Raw genomic sequence first — 16,486 nt, 5'->3', positions numbered from 1 at the left:
TAAACTTCTGGTTTCAAATTAATGCTAGTGCTGGAAAGAGTTTTTATGTTTTATGTGTCTTGATTTAGAGATGAATGGAGAATTGAAGGCCATAGAAAAGGAATGCTTCTGCAAAAAAATTACAATTTTCTTTAACCAATCACATCACTTCATAGTATAGATTAGGGTCTCCGAAACATTCCTTAGAGATTTTGGTCTATATTGGCATAATAGCATGATAATACATATTGGTCAGCTGCACATCCAGTACAGAAGTGACAGCTGAAGAAATCATACAGTTATGCCAAACAACATGAAGGAAGGATCACACAAAGCGATGTGATCCTGGGTCTAACACGGGGCAAAAAAAAAAAAAAAGCCATGAACTACGGTAGGTAATAACTAGAAAATGATAAATTATGTGAACATTAGCCAGCAAACTAAACCAAAAAGTATAAAAACAAAGTAATTGTAAGCAAGAGAATTGAACATGTTACAGAACCCTTAGCCAAGTCTTGAATATCAGACAGAGAGATGATGCACTGTGACAGGGACTAATCCACCATCCTCAGTTACTCAGCATTTCAAAATACTGCATAGGCATTAGCTAGTAGTAGCTGAGTCTTAGGAAAGAAAAAGTCAGTAGGTTATGACATTAAGACCCAAAAATTATTAGCTCCCTGAACTCATCCATCTACTGGTATTTATTAGCAACAATAGGCCTGGCTATGTACTGAATATAAAGAGCAGAAAAAAGTGTGTGTGAAGCAAAAAGTTGATCCAACTTTTGCCAATATGTCCTCCTTTCTTTACCATCCACTCTTTTTTTCTCTCCCTCTCACCAGGCAGAACTCTTTTCTCCTCATTACTGAATGACTCTCTTATCTCTGAGTTACCCTCTCTAGAGGCAATCTCTCTCAAGTGCTCTCTGTGGGCCTTGTGTCTATATATCTTTATATCTCCCTCTGCCTTCCTCCCCTGGGACACTCCTCTGATGCCACTGTCGCTTTCTCAGGCCCGCATTTAGCCCACGGGTTCTTGCTAGGATCGCAAAACAACCAACGTACGCTCGCCTACCTGCGTAGTTTATTTATCCTAATGTGACACGATCGTCGAAGATTACACTGACTATGGAGAAGAAGAGAAGATTCAACACATATAGTTCCTTCATTTTGGAGATCTGTTGTTGTGTGTAAATCCCACAGAAAACAGCTTGTTCAGCACCGTTTACACACTGCAGTTTATTGATTCGACAGTTTATTCTGCCGTGCGCTTGCTTCGGACCCATCTTTGTAAATTGAAGGTGCAGGACACTAACAATTCACTGTGCTCACCGGGGTCCTGGCAGCCAACAGTTACCCTTTCCTGACCCTTTGCTTAGCTGATATTCTTCAGTGAAGCATTCTCTTATTTTCCCATCACTGCTGCATGGATATTTAATGTCTTTCTTGATAACCTTGTATCAGTTTATTAAATAAACTAAATCTTTGATGGGGCAGCATTTTTTTTTCTTCCCTCTCCAGGTATAATTTACAGCCTGTTCTGCAAGGGTGTGCATGCTTGAGTGGTTAATTTACTTTTGAATGTCGGATATCACTGAGGCAAGTACGCGTAGGTTTCAGAAGATAATCCTGTTTATGTGCTCAGACTCAACACTATAAGTACTCACCCCTCTGAAAAAGCAAGATAAGGCTGAGCTAAGGGTCACAGATATGGAGTCACTCTTTATGATGCGGCCAACGAGCCATTAAAATCAGAGCAGCAAACAATGTTTTAAAGAACGCCTGGAGAGAGATAGAGAGTTGTGAACCCTCACCACATTACTCCGAAATGAGATATTTATTTGCACACTGTTTCAAGCAAACCTGAGGTGCTCGACGCTTGTTTTGGAGTCCTCTCCGTCTCTTTTCTTATCTTGCTAATTCTCCCAGCTTCTAAAGGGGGAGATCAAACATAGTTTTATGGGATCGTATTAAGGAGGCGGTGACGAAGTCAGGGGAGATTAAAGATGGACCGATGAGAAATGTGAGCAGACAGAAGGCATATCTACTGAGAGAGGAGAGCTTAGTGAGCTGGAGAAAGAGCTGACGACATACATAGAGCGACGACAAACGCTCTGCTGGGAAAACACAATGTCAAGTCTAATCAGGCTGATTGGCAATTTGGAAGCCACAGATTTTCAAGGCTTTGTTTGCTGCTGATGTGGCCAAACAAGAGCGAGTTGCAACCAAGTTTGATTTCCGCTGCCAAAATGGTTCCCATACCAACCACTTATTCATTGTGTGACCTGTTAAGACAAACGCTGGGGCAAAACAGGGGTCAACATAACTTTTCAGTTCTTGTTTACTCCCCGTCTCCGTCTGTATTGTGCCCATCAGTGTTGTGCCCTTTGCCCGTTTCTTGATGCCAGTTAGTCTCTCCTGTGTCTTCTGGACTGGCTGTGATAATGTGGTCCTTGTAATCCTCACTTTGACTTTCCTCTCTCGATAATGCATTGAAATCACAAGCTCACAATTCTGCAGGGCATGGCCATTTACAAGAAGCCAGACCCAAATAGCTTGAATACAGTTTTAGTCATTGGTCTCGCTGATGGCATAGCTTTTATCTGCTTCCCCCTCTCCGCCTTGCTCGCCCAAAAGCCCTGCTCAGCGCAACTCTCAAAGCATCACTGACAGGAGAGAGCAGAACTAAATTATAAGTACTGAATAAAAAGTTTGACTTTGGAAGAAGGCTAAGCTGACCTGCAGGACATAAGGGATTTTAGTTTTAACTTGATAGATGTTGAAATGTAAATAACAGAAGCCACAGAGGAGAGGAAATTGTTTACATGTTGCAAAGAATCGCCTGTAGCATAATAAGCAGACATGAGTTTTTCATTAAAAATGAAGAAAAGTTGTTTCTAAATACATCTAATGTATTGCCCAATGTCAAATCTTGGCAATGCAGTACTAAAAGATATGATTGACCATTACAGACATTTATGTAAGTCTTCTTCACTTCCTCATGTAAGCCTCTCAAGGAGGATGCTTATAAAAAAAACGCATGCAATCAAGCCTGAGATTAATTTTACATGCAAAATATTAGCTTCACTGCTTAAAGCTTTACATCTTAATGAATCAAACAGTTTGAGGGAAGGTATTCACGGATCAACTTTGAGTTCTAATACCTATTCGTTATTCGAGGAGAAAAAATAACTGGAAGAAAGGAACTCAACTTTTTAACAATTTTTGTTCAGAAACTATTCTTTTTCATGTATTATTGTTTGTGTCATTTTACTCAAGGAATTGTGTTCTGTACATCAACAATCAGCTAGTAAGCCTATCTTGGGATCAATTGGTATTGGTTCCATCGTCCTCCACTAGGGGGCTTATTCCATAAAGGTCCCGACAGACTTCACACAAAGTGCTGAAATCGATTCTGACTGATGACTGATTCTGACGTTCAGGCTTTTGTATCGGCAGGAGATATGGATACTTTTGAGGAGCATTTATCTGAAGCAATGAGGAATTACGGACATCTGTACCGTTCTTCTCTGACTAACTCCGATAAAAATAAGACTGGTGAATGATTAACTTCTGGACAAAAATTGTAATCTCTCTGTTTACGGAGGAGGCAGTCTGCAGATCTCTGTGAAAGCAAAATGAGGACGAAGGGAGGGTAGTGTGTGATGTATACTGAAGAGGGACGGGTGTCCCCCAGGTGGTCTGCACCATTGTATGAAAGGTGTTTGCAAATACAAACCGTCCGCAACAATGTTCCTGCACATTGACTGTTGGGCTTTGGCTGAATTATGTTGAGGCCTTTAAACTACTGGATGAGAAAAATAGGCTCCAAAAATTACTGTCTTTATTCTGTTTCCTCAATTTTCAAGAGTCTAACAGTAGCACTTTGTCGCCATAACGGAGAGTACAACAAACTTTGACACTGCCATCTTCAGCTGACAAGAACTCAAACTACGGCCTGTACTTCCAGCTCAATAACGCCCATCTCTCTCTGTTCCCCATTGTTTAAGCTTGTGAATATGTAATTTATTATTTTAAAAATTGATGGGTAAAAATAGATTGATTTTATGGTTAAGAGCCAATATGAAATTAACTAAAGAATACCACACAGCCATCTATAAATTATGCTAATCCTTCATGATAGTTGTCTTCTGATCGGGGCTCATTCCTTATTTCTTACTAAATACTCAAGGCAATGGCTAATTTTCAATTGCAGTTTCCCCCTTTTGGAACTTTATGGCCATTTCTTTTTGTCAAATTGGTCTCAGTTAGTTCATTATTTTTTCTGCCCTGTCTTATTCATTTTGAGTCACTCATAACAGGGCAGTGCTTATTTCCTCGTGTTCTTAGATTTCATACAGAAACGCTGGATTTTCTCCTATTCTGTTACATGATTCGTGACAGGCATCCTAAGAGACATTCGCTCTTTTATCCAGGTTAATTAAGAATGTATTATTGAGTAACTTATCTTTATGAGTTTGCCTCGCTGAGGGGAATATCATTGTCGCAAATGAGAATAGACCTAGACGATTGTGCGAGCAGAAAGCTGAATGTAGAGAATTTGATAGCTAATAAGCCAACAAATGGAGCATAAATACCATTATTGGGTAAGCTTGGTACAAGAGTCATATTAGTGTGTCTGTTCTGGGTGCTGCTGCTGAAAAGAGTGGAGGTTTAAGACCTTTGTTTTCTTTGCAGTTTCTCAGTGACAATCTTCTCAAAGGTTGCCTTGGCCAAATTTGACACCCCTGTTTTATGAAAGAATATATGTATATGTTTACACTCTATTCAAGCTTATTAGCTGCACTAGTCACAGAGTTCATCATCCTACCAACATGGTTGCTCCAGGACCAAACAGTCCAAGCAGTTGTTGCCATTCTTTTAAAGCAATGCCTCATAATAGTTTTTATTAACTACTTCCTAATGTCCTGCAGCATGTAGCTACTTGCATTACTGTGTAAATGAAAAAAAAAAGAACAGAGATTTGGTTTGAGCTTTGTTAGGTTGTAAATACTTTTTACATTTTTCCATCTCAACTATACAAACAGTTAGCCATATTTTGCTAGCATCTCTATTGATGCTAACTTTGACTTCCTACAGAGAGATTATAATACCCGGACACTTTTTTTAAAATGGGCAATGAGGCTGTTTACAAACAGTAATATTTACTTTTTGATTATTATTCAATGTTTACTTTTTATGTTTAATCCACAGGTTACTTTGCACTAAGCAAATGCTTCACAGCATTACTCAAAATGAGGCAAACACAAACACAGTTAGAACTAAAATAAGTCAATTCTTCCTTTGATACGTCAATAAATCTACCCATATATGCAAAAATGCAGAGAATAAATTTTTAGTCATGGAATTTATAAAGCCTGGCTTTATAACTTGACCTTGATGACTTTTTAACAATATTATTTCAAATTGACACTGGATAATCACTGGTTAAGATGGACATAGCAAATGCACTTTTATGTAAAAGGAGCAAACAATGCCTGCAAGGCTCAATTTCACAGATGGTTTCAGTCCTCTTAAGATGTTAATGAGCTGTGGTTGATGCATCAGAGGAGTAACTGACAAAATCACCAACATAATCATTAGCTGGATCCCAGATAACGGATGTTTCCTTTTACACCAGCAGAGGAAGTCAAGGTTTCATTTTGTTTTTTGTTTTTTTCATTACATTAGGTTCATTTTAATTTTATTACTGCCTTACAAATAAAACTGTCACTCCAATTACTGTCTGAAAAAAAGTCTGAATAACTAATTTATCAGAGCAGGAATTGATTGCTAGGTATCAGGAAGTTTGTGATGCCGTCAAATCTGTTTATGCAACTGAGGAGAACAAATGAATTGCTTAGTGATTGATCCACTGTACTGCAGTTTCATCATCAACTTTCCTGCAGTTGCTGATTAGTCTCCAAGGGCAACCATGGATTCATTAATCGAACTGAAATCAGCAGCTGCTGATTAATGTCTGCATCCGTGGGCCTGAACGGACTTCAAATCAAAATGTTATTGTCACACTTATCGATACAGTTTCAACACTTCAAATTATAAGAAATGTACAGAATAATATGGTACATTATATTGAAAAAACCTCTTTAAAATGTAACAGTTGTGAAGCAAGAGTACCATCATTCCTGGAAGATGAACTCTTGCTTTTTAATGTTGTATCCTGGCTAAAATAACCCAGCTTAAAAAAAAGAAAAAAAAAAAAAGAAAAAATGACAGCCAATTTTTTAAAAAGTATTCTGACATTACCTACATCACGAATCATTTTACATCCAAAATCCAGATGCATGTAGATTTTAAAAAGCTGGAGTGTGACGCCTACGGTACCACTTGACTAATAATGGAAACTACTGTAAAAGCATGGCACGATACCAGAAAATTCTCCCATAGGGGGAACAGATTGTCTGACTGATGTCTAACTTTTTCAATGTCTAATTGTTTTGCCATCCATTACTCCCAGCTGTGCCGTTTGTGTGGGAAGCAGCAACTGCAGAGAGTCGTTTCAGTTCTGCAGCAGTCACGTCGTAGCAGTGCACCACAAACAGCACAGCAAATGCAGGACTCATAAGATGATTTTTAGGCCTTATGTTATCATCTATATAATTGGCACAGAGTTATGCATGGACAGACTCATTAGATGGATGCACAGATGTCTCCGTCTCATCTCACTACATCCTGACAAATTGTCACAGTTGTTCATGTGCATGTGGAATATTGTATGCATTGGGCTGAGAAGTTGTCTGTTACAGAACTTTCAAACATAATTTCAATCTCTGGAACTCATTAGAGTATTTAAAATGATAGATTAAACTATCTAAAAAGAAATTTCTCAAAGTAAATCTTTACAGTCACCCCCGACTGTTAAATGAAGACTAATGTTTATTGCTCACTGGGTTTTTGTTGAACAAAACTGTCTTGTGATCTGGCTGATATAATATGACTGAATTCTCTGAAATAATTATTAGCATCTCAGAGTGCTGCAGTATTTATTTATTTATCTTAATCTGCAGTAGGTGAAGAAGCAGGGCAGAAAGTACAAGCACTGAAAAGTATTAGAATTTTTTGGTGCTCAGTTGGACATGAGAAGAAAAAATGTTGCTTGAACAAATTTGAATCCGACATGATGCAAAGTAAATATAGTCAGTACTTTGGGTTGTCAATGGTTTGGCGTTATGCAGCCGAGAGACTGTTCTTTTGTTTTATTGGCACTAAAATAATATTTAAAATAGTTTATTCTACTTGAATGTGATTTTTTTTTTTTGAAAAATTTCAAACAGTGCCTATAGTAAAAGCACATCTCGTAATTTAATGAAATTATTGTCAGCCTTGTAGATGGGTGCTGTCTTTAGCCATTCCCCGTTTTTTGCACCCACTTTGTCAGAGCCGTCTTCTGCACATCATTTCATGACGACCGCTAAACATCAGCTTGTACATTTTGTACCAACTTTGACAACCAACAACTCAAAGTCATTTTCTACTTTCTACTTATAAATACTGTAGGAAAAAGTGCCTACGTGCCTCCAATAAATATTGTTTACACACAAAAATCTTATTTCTAAAAATAAAACAATTAAATAAAAAAGGAGATTTGGGTTGATTATTTCCATAAGTAATATCATTAACTAAAATTGTACATGAGTATAGTAAATGATGTGGAACTGTTTAAGTTGAAGCATCATTTGTTTATGACTATAACTTAGGAAGGTGATGCGACAAAATGGCGTGGAGATGTGAATTACCCAAAACCTTTACAGTGACAGCAGTTCAATGTTTCCTACATTAATAAATCAATAAATAAAAACAAAAGAAATTATGCCAAAAAACGTATCCTAAAGAAAACGTTGGAAAACTTTAAATAAACATCTAGAACAATGCCTATACAATATTAATGTAATGAATATATAGATATATATATAAAAAAACATCACATGACCTCATTAGTGTAACAGATTCTATGTAAAAAAAAAAAGAAAACAAACTAAAATACACAAAACTAGAGCGACATCCAAATGGTTTTATGTCATTTGTTTCACCCAAAGCAGTGAATGTCACATTTGCTCTCGCAGTTGGCAGGAAAACTTAACAATTTCCCAATTTGTATTTTTCTTCAAAACGACAAAAACATGATATTTAAAGTTTTTCTGATGGTATTTTATTCAAATGTCTTTTTGTTGTTATCTAAGAACTTGAGGGAATTTCTCCTTTTTGTTATCATTTAATACGTCTTATTTTCCACCTGCTCTCTTCATTATTAAATAAACTTTATTCACATTTCCCTGCACATATTTACCATCCGTCCTCTCCTGCTGTGCTTTGCATTTTAGTTTTAATTTTTGTCACAGTATTTTGATATTACCAAAGGGCCGCTAAACCTAAACCAAGACACTTTGCACATGTGCATTTTTACTCTTGTGGCTACTAATGTGGATTGAAGTTGTACATTTTCCGAATTTAAAAACAGGACAGTTCTGTCAGCTGGCACTGAGGCTTGAATTAAATGAGAATGTAGCATTGTTTTAATCAAGGTGATCATACTTGTTTAATTCTTTTGTCAGACTGATATCACTACAATAATAGTGAATTTAGTGTCATGCCTGTGCCAGATTTGTGTATCTGTAGATAAAACCTAAATAAAACAGGCTATGTTTTGTCTTTGACTTAATGAAAAGCAAAACACAATCACAAATATCTGAATCTTTTAGCATCTAAATCTGACTTCACACCTCAATGACTTTGGCACAAAGGCTTTTTTCTGTTTCCTCATGTGTGTTTAGACCCCAGTTAGGAGGGTGCGTGTTACCTTTTCCTTTCAGTCATCTCTAAGAGCAACACCGGATTTTGACGCACCGAGGCGAGGCTGTTCTCATTAGTCTCAGTATCCGCGAGGAGCTGGCCCAGATAAACCTGCTCAGCAAGTCTTTCCCTGAAGAGTTGCAGTTAGTGTGCTAGATATGCAAAAGCAAGCCAGCAAAGAACAGAGCGAGCTCAGTGGTGGGAGGTTTTAAAGTCTGGAATGCTGTTCAGAGAGCTGCAGTTCAATTAAAGCCTCCACAAACCACCAAACTGCGAGTGTGAAGATGAGATTGAGAGTTAGGGTGTGAGGGTGAGGGAGTTGATTTTTGTAATCACTGAGTTTAGTTGAGAGTTACTGTGGATTCCAAGAACAGTACACACTTGAGAGCTCGGTATTTATTCTATAGTCCAACACGATAAGCACAACACACACACAAAACGTTGTGCTTCCATCAACCAAGAATCCGCTAATCCTTAACCCTTGTGTTTACAAATGGGGGCCAACTGACCCCACACCTGTAAAACTTGTATCATTTGCCTCAGTCCTCGCACGCACAAGGGTTAATAGTCAACCAATATTTCTTATCTATATAAACTGCTAAAATGTGTTTACTCGAAGTCATCATGAGCGCATATGTCACTAATTCAGGGCTTTTAATTAATTATTTGTACTAGAATGGTGGTAGGAGTTCACCCCGTTGCTGATTTGATCTCTGCTCCACCAGTCTGTCGCTGTGTCCTTGGGCAAGACACTTCACTCGCTTTGCCTGCTGGTGGTGGTCAGAGCTTCAGTCAGACTGCCCCAGGGCAGCTGTGGCTACTATCTAGTAGCTTACCACCTCAGCATATGAATGTATGAATAAATGGGTGAATGACTAAATATGTGTTCTTAGGTTTTAAAACCTTACTTGGTCTCCTCCATATATACTTCTTGCCACTGAGGACAAATGGGTCAATATTTGTTCTGACTGTAATATCCAGTTGATACTTGACATAGAATCAGTAACTAGCTTTGTTTTGACATTGTTCATGTTGGTATCTGCAAATTTCAGCCAAGCCTAAAGATGAAAATTTTGTAATTTTTTATTTTTTACTTTTTTTCTGGTCCAATTTCATTGTGGACAAGAAGTTGTACATCCCATTTTAAAAAATTGTGGAAAGTTAAAGTAAGCTTGAGCCTCAGTGGATCCAAAGGTATATAACAAATGTCATTTCATCTCAGTGTGACAGGCTAGATCAAGTGACAGGTTGGCCTGGACCAGCCCAGACTGGTCTTGAACCCAAGATGTTCTTACTAGGGGAAACAGTGATAATACAGTACCATTTTCTGATTTACTGTATTACTTTAAGTGTTTTAATTGTAATCATGGTCTGATTTATTTCTTATTTTTATTTGTTAACTTTTAGCAGGCAGAGTAAATTGCACATAAAGATTAACTTACCTTGGTCCAGAGACTTGGCCGGAGCCCAGCTTTTGAAGTAATCATCCTAAATGAAAACACAAGAAACTAAGCTATAAAAATATCTTCAAGAATAAAGAATGTTACTGCACAAAACCCAATAGAAACAAGCATAACACATAAGTGATTTAGTTGTTCTTTGAGAACAGAACTTCAGTTTAATTTCTATCATTATTGCATTAGTGCACATGTAAAGACTCCGAATCAAACCTACAACGTGAAAAAGAATCAGTAACTAGCTTTTTTTTTTTTTAAATTAACTGCAAGTGAAAACAGATTGTAAGTGCCATTAGTGATACTGTTTGAGGAATTAGTTTAAGTAGACAACCTGCTGGTGACACAGGTGTACACTTTAACGTCTTGCAGTCCAAACAGATTACAAAACTTTTTAAATAGCTTTGAAATGTTATTAAAAAGTACCCCTTTTTAAGTGTAATGTTTTTAGACTTGGTTTTAAAAGTCTCTTTTTTTCATGGTCTCCAGTGACCTGGGGCTAATAAGGTCAACCTTTCTGATAAAAAAGTTCACAAAGTGTTTTTTTTTTTTTTTTTTTTAAAATGAGGGTGAGTGCACAGACATACTCCTAGACTTGAAGTGGTGTCTGAAGTTCAAGTATTTCCCAGAGCGAACCATATGTTTATCAGCGGGAAGTCAGCCAGTGTCAGTGACACGATGTGATGGAGGCAGAGGAGCCTGCTGGGTCTCAAAGTGGGATCTCTATCTCCTTCATTATTGAATAAGAGAGATGGCGGTGGAAGGTGAGTAGGGGGTTGGTGTGATGAGATGGATGACTGAATCCAAAAGCCCAAAGACTGAAATAACAAAAAATCCTGATAAAAGCTGAAATAGAGCAAATACTTTCTTTATAAATGACAACTCTAAACACTCAACAAAAAGGTTTCAGACAGAAAATGTAAAATGCAATGAGCTCCATAGCTGGGTCTTAACCAATATTTCTTGCTGTAAAAGTATGCAGAACAAGTCAAGATCCCTGTGAGAATATTTAGATGCTTCTATATGTAATTTTTTTAATGCAAAATATTTTAAATGCAACCAACATTTAAAAAAACTGCTTCTACATTATCATCAAAAAAGAAAGCGCTCACCTAGGATATTATGGCTACACAGTCTGGGTCAGCTATGGCATGCACGCTAAGAGGATTAGCCAAATTTGCTAAACTCCTCAGCTAATTCCCGATAGACTAAACAGTTTGGCTGAACTTCAGCTGCCCTTTACCACCTACAGTGGACTGTAAGTGAAGTAGCCTTGTGGACGTTTTCCAAGGCTTTGAACTTTGTCACGTTGCCATCTTACAATTTAAAAACTCTGTGTGTTGGTGGGACTTTATGCGCAGTGTACTGAGCCCATCTGAGTGAATCCTACCACTTTTTGGAGCATTTACATCTGCAAGTATTTATTGGGTGCATTTCTACAGTTCACTTTGCATCTCATCCTATCAAATGAAGATTCCAACACATGTCTGCTGGGTTTCCTACATGGTTTGTCAGCTACTATATTTTATAATTGACTTCTCAAGGTTGTCTTTAAACAAAGGCTTTCTTCTAGAGATTCTTCCTAAAGGCCATATTTGTGGAGGGAACAACTGATAGTTTTTCTGTTCACAGATTTTTCTATGAGCTGCTTTCGACCTTTTTGCTGCTTCTCTGATGAACAGTCTCCTGGTCTGGATAACAGACATGTCTTGATAGGTTTGGCGTTCTGACAAATCCTTTTCGTTCTGTGTTCCCTGCAAAATGTTCAACGATTTGTATAAAGTTTTAAGTTTCCAAAAACTTAAAACCGTGTCCTCAGGCTTCATTATGCTGTCTGTTCCCTGATGTTCTCTACCAAACTTCTTGGGAAAGCACAAAACAGTCTTAAACACTTATACTCAGAATAACTTTGGAAATATGTGAACTATCTAACTGGGTGAATTCTGCTGGATTGGATTTCATTCGGGGGTCTGAATGTAAATGCATGTCAAATTTTCAGATTTTTAATTGTAAAAAGAAAAAGAAAATAAAACAAGTACCTTTCTCTTTTCTTTTCATTTTGTGTAACTTTTTGCTCCTCATCACATTAAATCTCAAAACAAAATCTTGAGTTGAGAAACTGCCTGCTAATACTTTAAACGGTAGAAAGAATTAAATCTATAAAACCAGTAAAGCAAGAGTTTAATATGCTTAGCAGTGCCAAGCTACTTCATATCAGGCATTAAATTTGATTTTAAGATATCAACTCTGTCTTGTATTTTAATCAGTAACTTTTCTCCAGCTCTTTGACTTTAGGCACGTGTCAGAAATTACTAAGTAAAACAAAAACAGCATTAAATTAAACAAAGACAATACTCACCTCTGCTTCCTTTAAATAATTGAAGAAGGCAGAGAAGAATAGAAGGAGAAGAGAAAAGAAAGAAAGGTTAGTAATTATGGTCCAGTACGGTATGCATCGGATCTATTACAAGCCTGTGTTACTCATTCTGAATGCCAAGCTTAACCCCAAAGATCCATTTAATGCGAGTTTGATTCAGAAGGTGGTAAAATACCAGAGGACTCACACATTCACCCTCTTACACTGCCAGCCTTACGAGGCGGCCTTATTTGATGTGGCATGTAATTTAAGACACAATCGGGGCAAATTGTGCGGGTAGAGCAGCGGCACAGCATAAAACATGAAAAAGGAGGAAAAAGAGGAAGGAGACGAATCAGACTGGTTTGAGAATTAAGGCAGGAGTTTAAATGATATGTAATTGCGTTGTCTTTTTGATGCAAGATAAAAAGACAAACATCTATTCATCTTCATATCTACGCATGCAACTATCCACCTCACATAAATGTACATGGAAATATATATTTTTGCTTAAATGATAGCAAAATAAGGGAACATAACAAAAAAATAAATACATTTTGCACTACCAAAGTCACAACTTAATGCCTTTAGTGTCTTCTAGCAATGGAACTGAGCTGCATGCTGATATATATAATGCACATGCACTTTGTCTGAATTGGACTGAATGTCAGCATCTCGACATGTGCAACTTTTTTTCCCCCACAGCTGGGAAAGCAAAACACTCTGGAAGAGCTTAAACCACGCTGTTGCATCAGGGAAAACTTCTGAATAATGTCATAATGCACTGATCCGCTGAGGTCAGACATGACTGTTGACAGTAGTGTTACGCTACCGTGAGCACCACACAGGTATAAGGTTTAAATTCCAGATGCAGCTCAACATACCTTACCCGTCTTCAAAAGTCAGGCGTGTCTGACATTAAACTTTGATTTTATGCCCTGCACCAGAGCTGGCCCAAGGCAACGAGAAATTCAAGTACATCTCAGTGAATTGTTCCGTTGACGCTGGTTTGTCAGATTAAAAGCATCTTTCAAACATAACCTTTAAGTATTAAACATGCTTTCCATTAAATCCACAACCCTGTATAATTTTCTTTTCTTTTTAGTAGTCTTATGTAATATTATAGTCTTAAATGTCATGTTTTCATTGTTAGAAAACTATCTGTTAAAAAAAGGCTTTTCAAATGTATTTGTTAAAATATAATTACTGTTATGTAATTTGTCATTGCACCTAAATCTATACAGTCTTAAGTTTTAAACTTGCTAGTTTGACCATGACTGGTGCTTGTGTCTGGTCTGAGGTCACATTTTATGCATCTGACTATAAATTAATCAATAAATAAAGAACTGCCCCCTCTTTCCCAACTCTACACTGAAATATTCAGATATGATGGTCAGACCAAATGAATAAGTGGAAATAATAAGTGGAAATAACCTGATTTCCACTAGATTATTGTCTTATCTTGTGAGCAAGTGTGTTTGTTGTTCTTCTGATGCACAGTGATTAAATCTGACTTCAGATGAATGTTGTCATGTAGCTTGCCATATAAAACCTAAATCTGACCAGCAAAAAGCCTTGAATTTGTTTGCATTGAATTAAATGGGACTGTTAGTTTCAATGCCCATAAGACCTACCAGTATCATTAAATCTGGTGCTGTGTTTGCCCAACATGGCGATGTCAAATTCCTGTGTGCTAGCTGGAGCTGTAAAGCTTACATATGGTTCCTCATACATTAATGATGTGCTTAACTGTGTGTCAAGGGTATATTTGAGTTGGCATGGCTGTGGAATAGCAAACCAAAGTGTAGACATCCAGTCAGGAAATGGAGTGGCTCAGCTTGCCATTTAAAATGGCACTGAACTGAAAGTGAAGAAAATGTGGTCAGGGAAAAGAAGAGTTAAAAGCATATGTTTCACAAAACCCTATAACCTCCTAAAACCATGCCAGTATGCAACAAAACACACCATTTTTCCTTATTGTGTTATTGTGAAAGATGTACAATTTTTTTTTTTAAATTTTTATCTTTAGCTTTGACATTTGTTAGTAAAAATAAGAACTTCCATATGCATAAGCATATTTGACCGTCCAGTTATTGATTTCTTGACTTGTTAGGAGCGTGATCTTCCCTCTGTTTTCCACATTTGATTGTAAAAAAACAGGTTTGAAATTATGTCGTATGTGGTTTTGATTGTTGGCTATAAGAAATAGGTTAAGACTAGTGCATTTTGAATAATTTGCCCTTCAAACGGTTGCAGTTGTTTTTGTAAAAATATATTTAAAATATTGTAAAAAAAATAATTAGATGTTTTTATATTTGACTAATAGAAATGAACTTAAAACAAAAGTGTCCAACTCTGGACTGCAAAAACCAGGATCTGTGCTCTTAAAAAATGTTGTGTAAAAGGACAAAATGTGTGAAAGAGCGGGTTTGTTTGGTAAAAGCATGTTTCCCTGAAGGGCCCCTAAGGCTAGTGTGCAGTACTTCAAATTCCTCTGGGTCTTGTGGACTAAGGAAAAAGTTTAACTGTCTATTTACCTCAGTTTCTATTCTGTTAACTGTACAACAGTGTTGTACATACTGCTACTCATGCTCAGGGTAATTTCCATGCAAATAAAATTTAATAGAGAGAGCTAGATACTAATATAAATGTACACATTTCCTTTCCTATTAAAATTGTCTTTGTTTTTGCTAATCTATGCTTTTTTTTTTTTTTTTCTTATTCACAGCCTGGTGAGTCGCAGGATTTTCAGAACACGGGTAGAAAACTCTGCCTCAATGACATGTCTGACTCATATTCAATAGAACGAACACTTGTTCATTCATCAACCATCTAGACAGTCTGCAATTTGCGGTACCAGTTGCTATGTTAATTCTGACCTGGAGCCATTACAGTGTTGCATTCACCTGCAGCGTCTAACCAAAGACCTTGTACTGTATACAAGCTACTGTTACTTGGGGATCACAGGGTTGCTGGTGACCCAATTACTATTCAGCTTAAGTAGCAGGAATGACCTTTCCTCACAAAAGTCTCCCATTAATATTTGAATGTGCACATCTCAGAAGCATTAATACCCTGCTTAGCTCACTGCAACACTGTCCCAATGTCATTCAAACCTTTAAAAGAGATTACGAGGAGATAAAACTGTGCCTTTATTATTATATAATCTTTGATAGAGGTGGAGCTGCTGCGTTCAGCAGCAAATGTCGAACTGATCAAAGCGCATTGGCTCAAAGCTAGGAATGCTCCGCTGGAGCAAAATACGTGAATGACTCGACAAATTATTTTATGCATTTAATTAAAAATCATCTAAAATAAATTGAATCTGTCAGTGTAAACGGGATTCATTATTTGTAAAACTGCACACAAGTTGATTCCACTGTGCCTCGTTTTAATTGGTGCTCAATGCAAGTTTGCTTTGCAGCAGTTCTGAGTTGGCAAGGAAGCATTTTTATCAGGTGGTTTTGCTTTTTAGCAACTAGAGGATTTAGATTAAACTAGATTGCAAGGTTCAATAAATGAAAGGAAAAGAAGGAAAAAGCAGATAATAAGGAAATGGAGGTACTACATGATAAACCCCATTCCTGGTGTTAGACTTGCTGTTAAAGCTTTACTATATTGTGTTTTTTTTTTTTTTGTTTTTTTTTTTGCATGGTTTGCGGTATTAATGGATTTTTCTGTGTTATGGTTGTGAACAAGAAACTCTAAAGCAACAGTTTGAATCCAAGAAACCCTGGAGGTTTTGGTTCACTTCTATGTTTACGGTATATATAAATACATTTCCAGCTAAAGCATGGATTTCACTAAACTCCTGGCGATGTTCTATGACGGGGGTCTTCAAAACCAGGCCTCGGAGGCAGGTGTCCTGCAACCTTCAGGTGTGT

At 37.2% G+C, this 16,486-nt stretch overlaps 1 protein-coding gene across 2 annotated transcripts in view; it reads right to left on the bottom strand.

Moving 5' to 3' along the window:
- Nucleotides 1-16,486, bottom strand: part of spock1 (SPARC (osteonectin), cwcv and kazal like domains proteoglycan 1) — a 116,282-nt gene that overhangs the window by 42,351 nt on the left and 57,445 nt on the right. Inside the window, exons 2-3 of one of the 2 annotated variants that reach the window (XM_015058916.1) lie at nt 12,606-12,614; nt 10,235-10,280 (exon numbers count right to left, since the gene is read on the bottom strand). In XM_015058916.1, coding sequence (XP_014914402.1) covers nt 10,235-10,280; nt 12,606-12,614 — 55 coding nt within the window. The remainder of the gene's footprint in view (nt 1-10,234; nt 10,281-12,605; nt 12,615-16,486) is intronic. The other variant, XM_015058917.1, reaches the window with a different exon arrangement.

Source organism: Poecilia latipinna, unplaced genomic scaffold, assembly GCF_001443285.1.
Source record: "Poecilia latipinna isolate Pla-1442-1.1 unplaced genomic scaffold, P_latipinna-1.0 Scaffold1584, whole genome shotgun sequence".
Classification (NCBI taxonomy): domain Eukaryota; kingdom Metazoa; phylum Chordata; class Actinopteri; order Cyprinodontiformes; family Poeciliidae; genus Poecilia; species Poecilia latipinna.
This window is presented reverse-complemented; position numbering and strand designations above follow the sequence as displayed.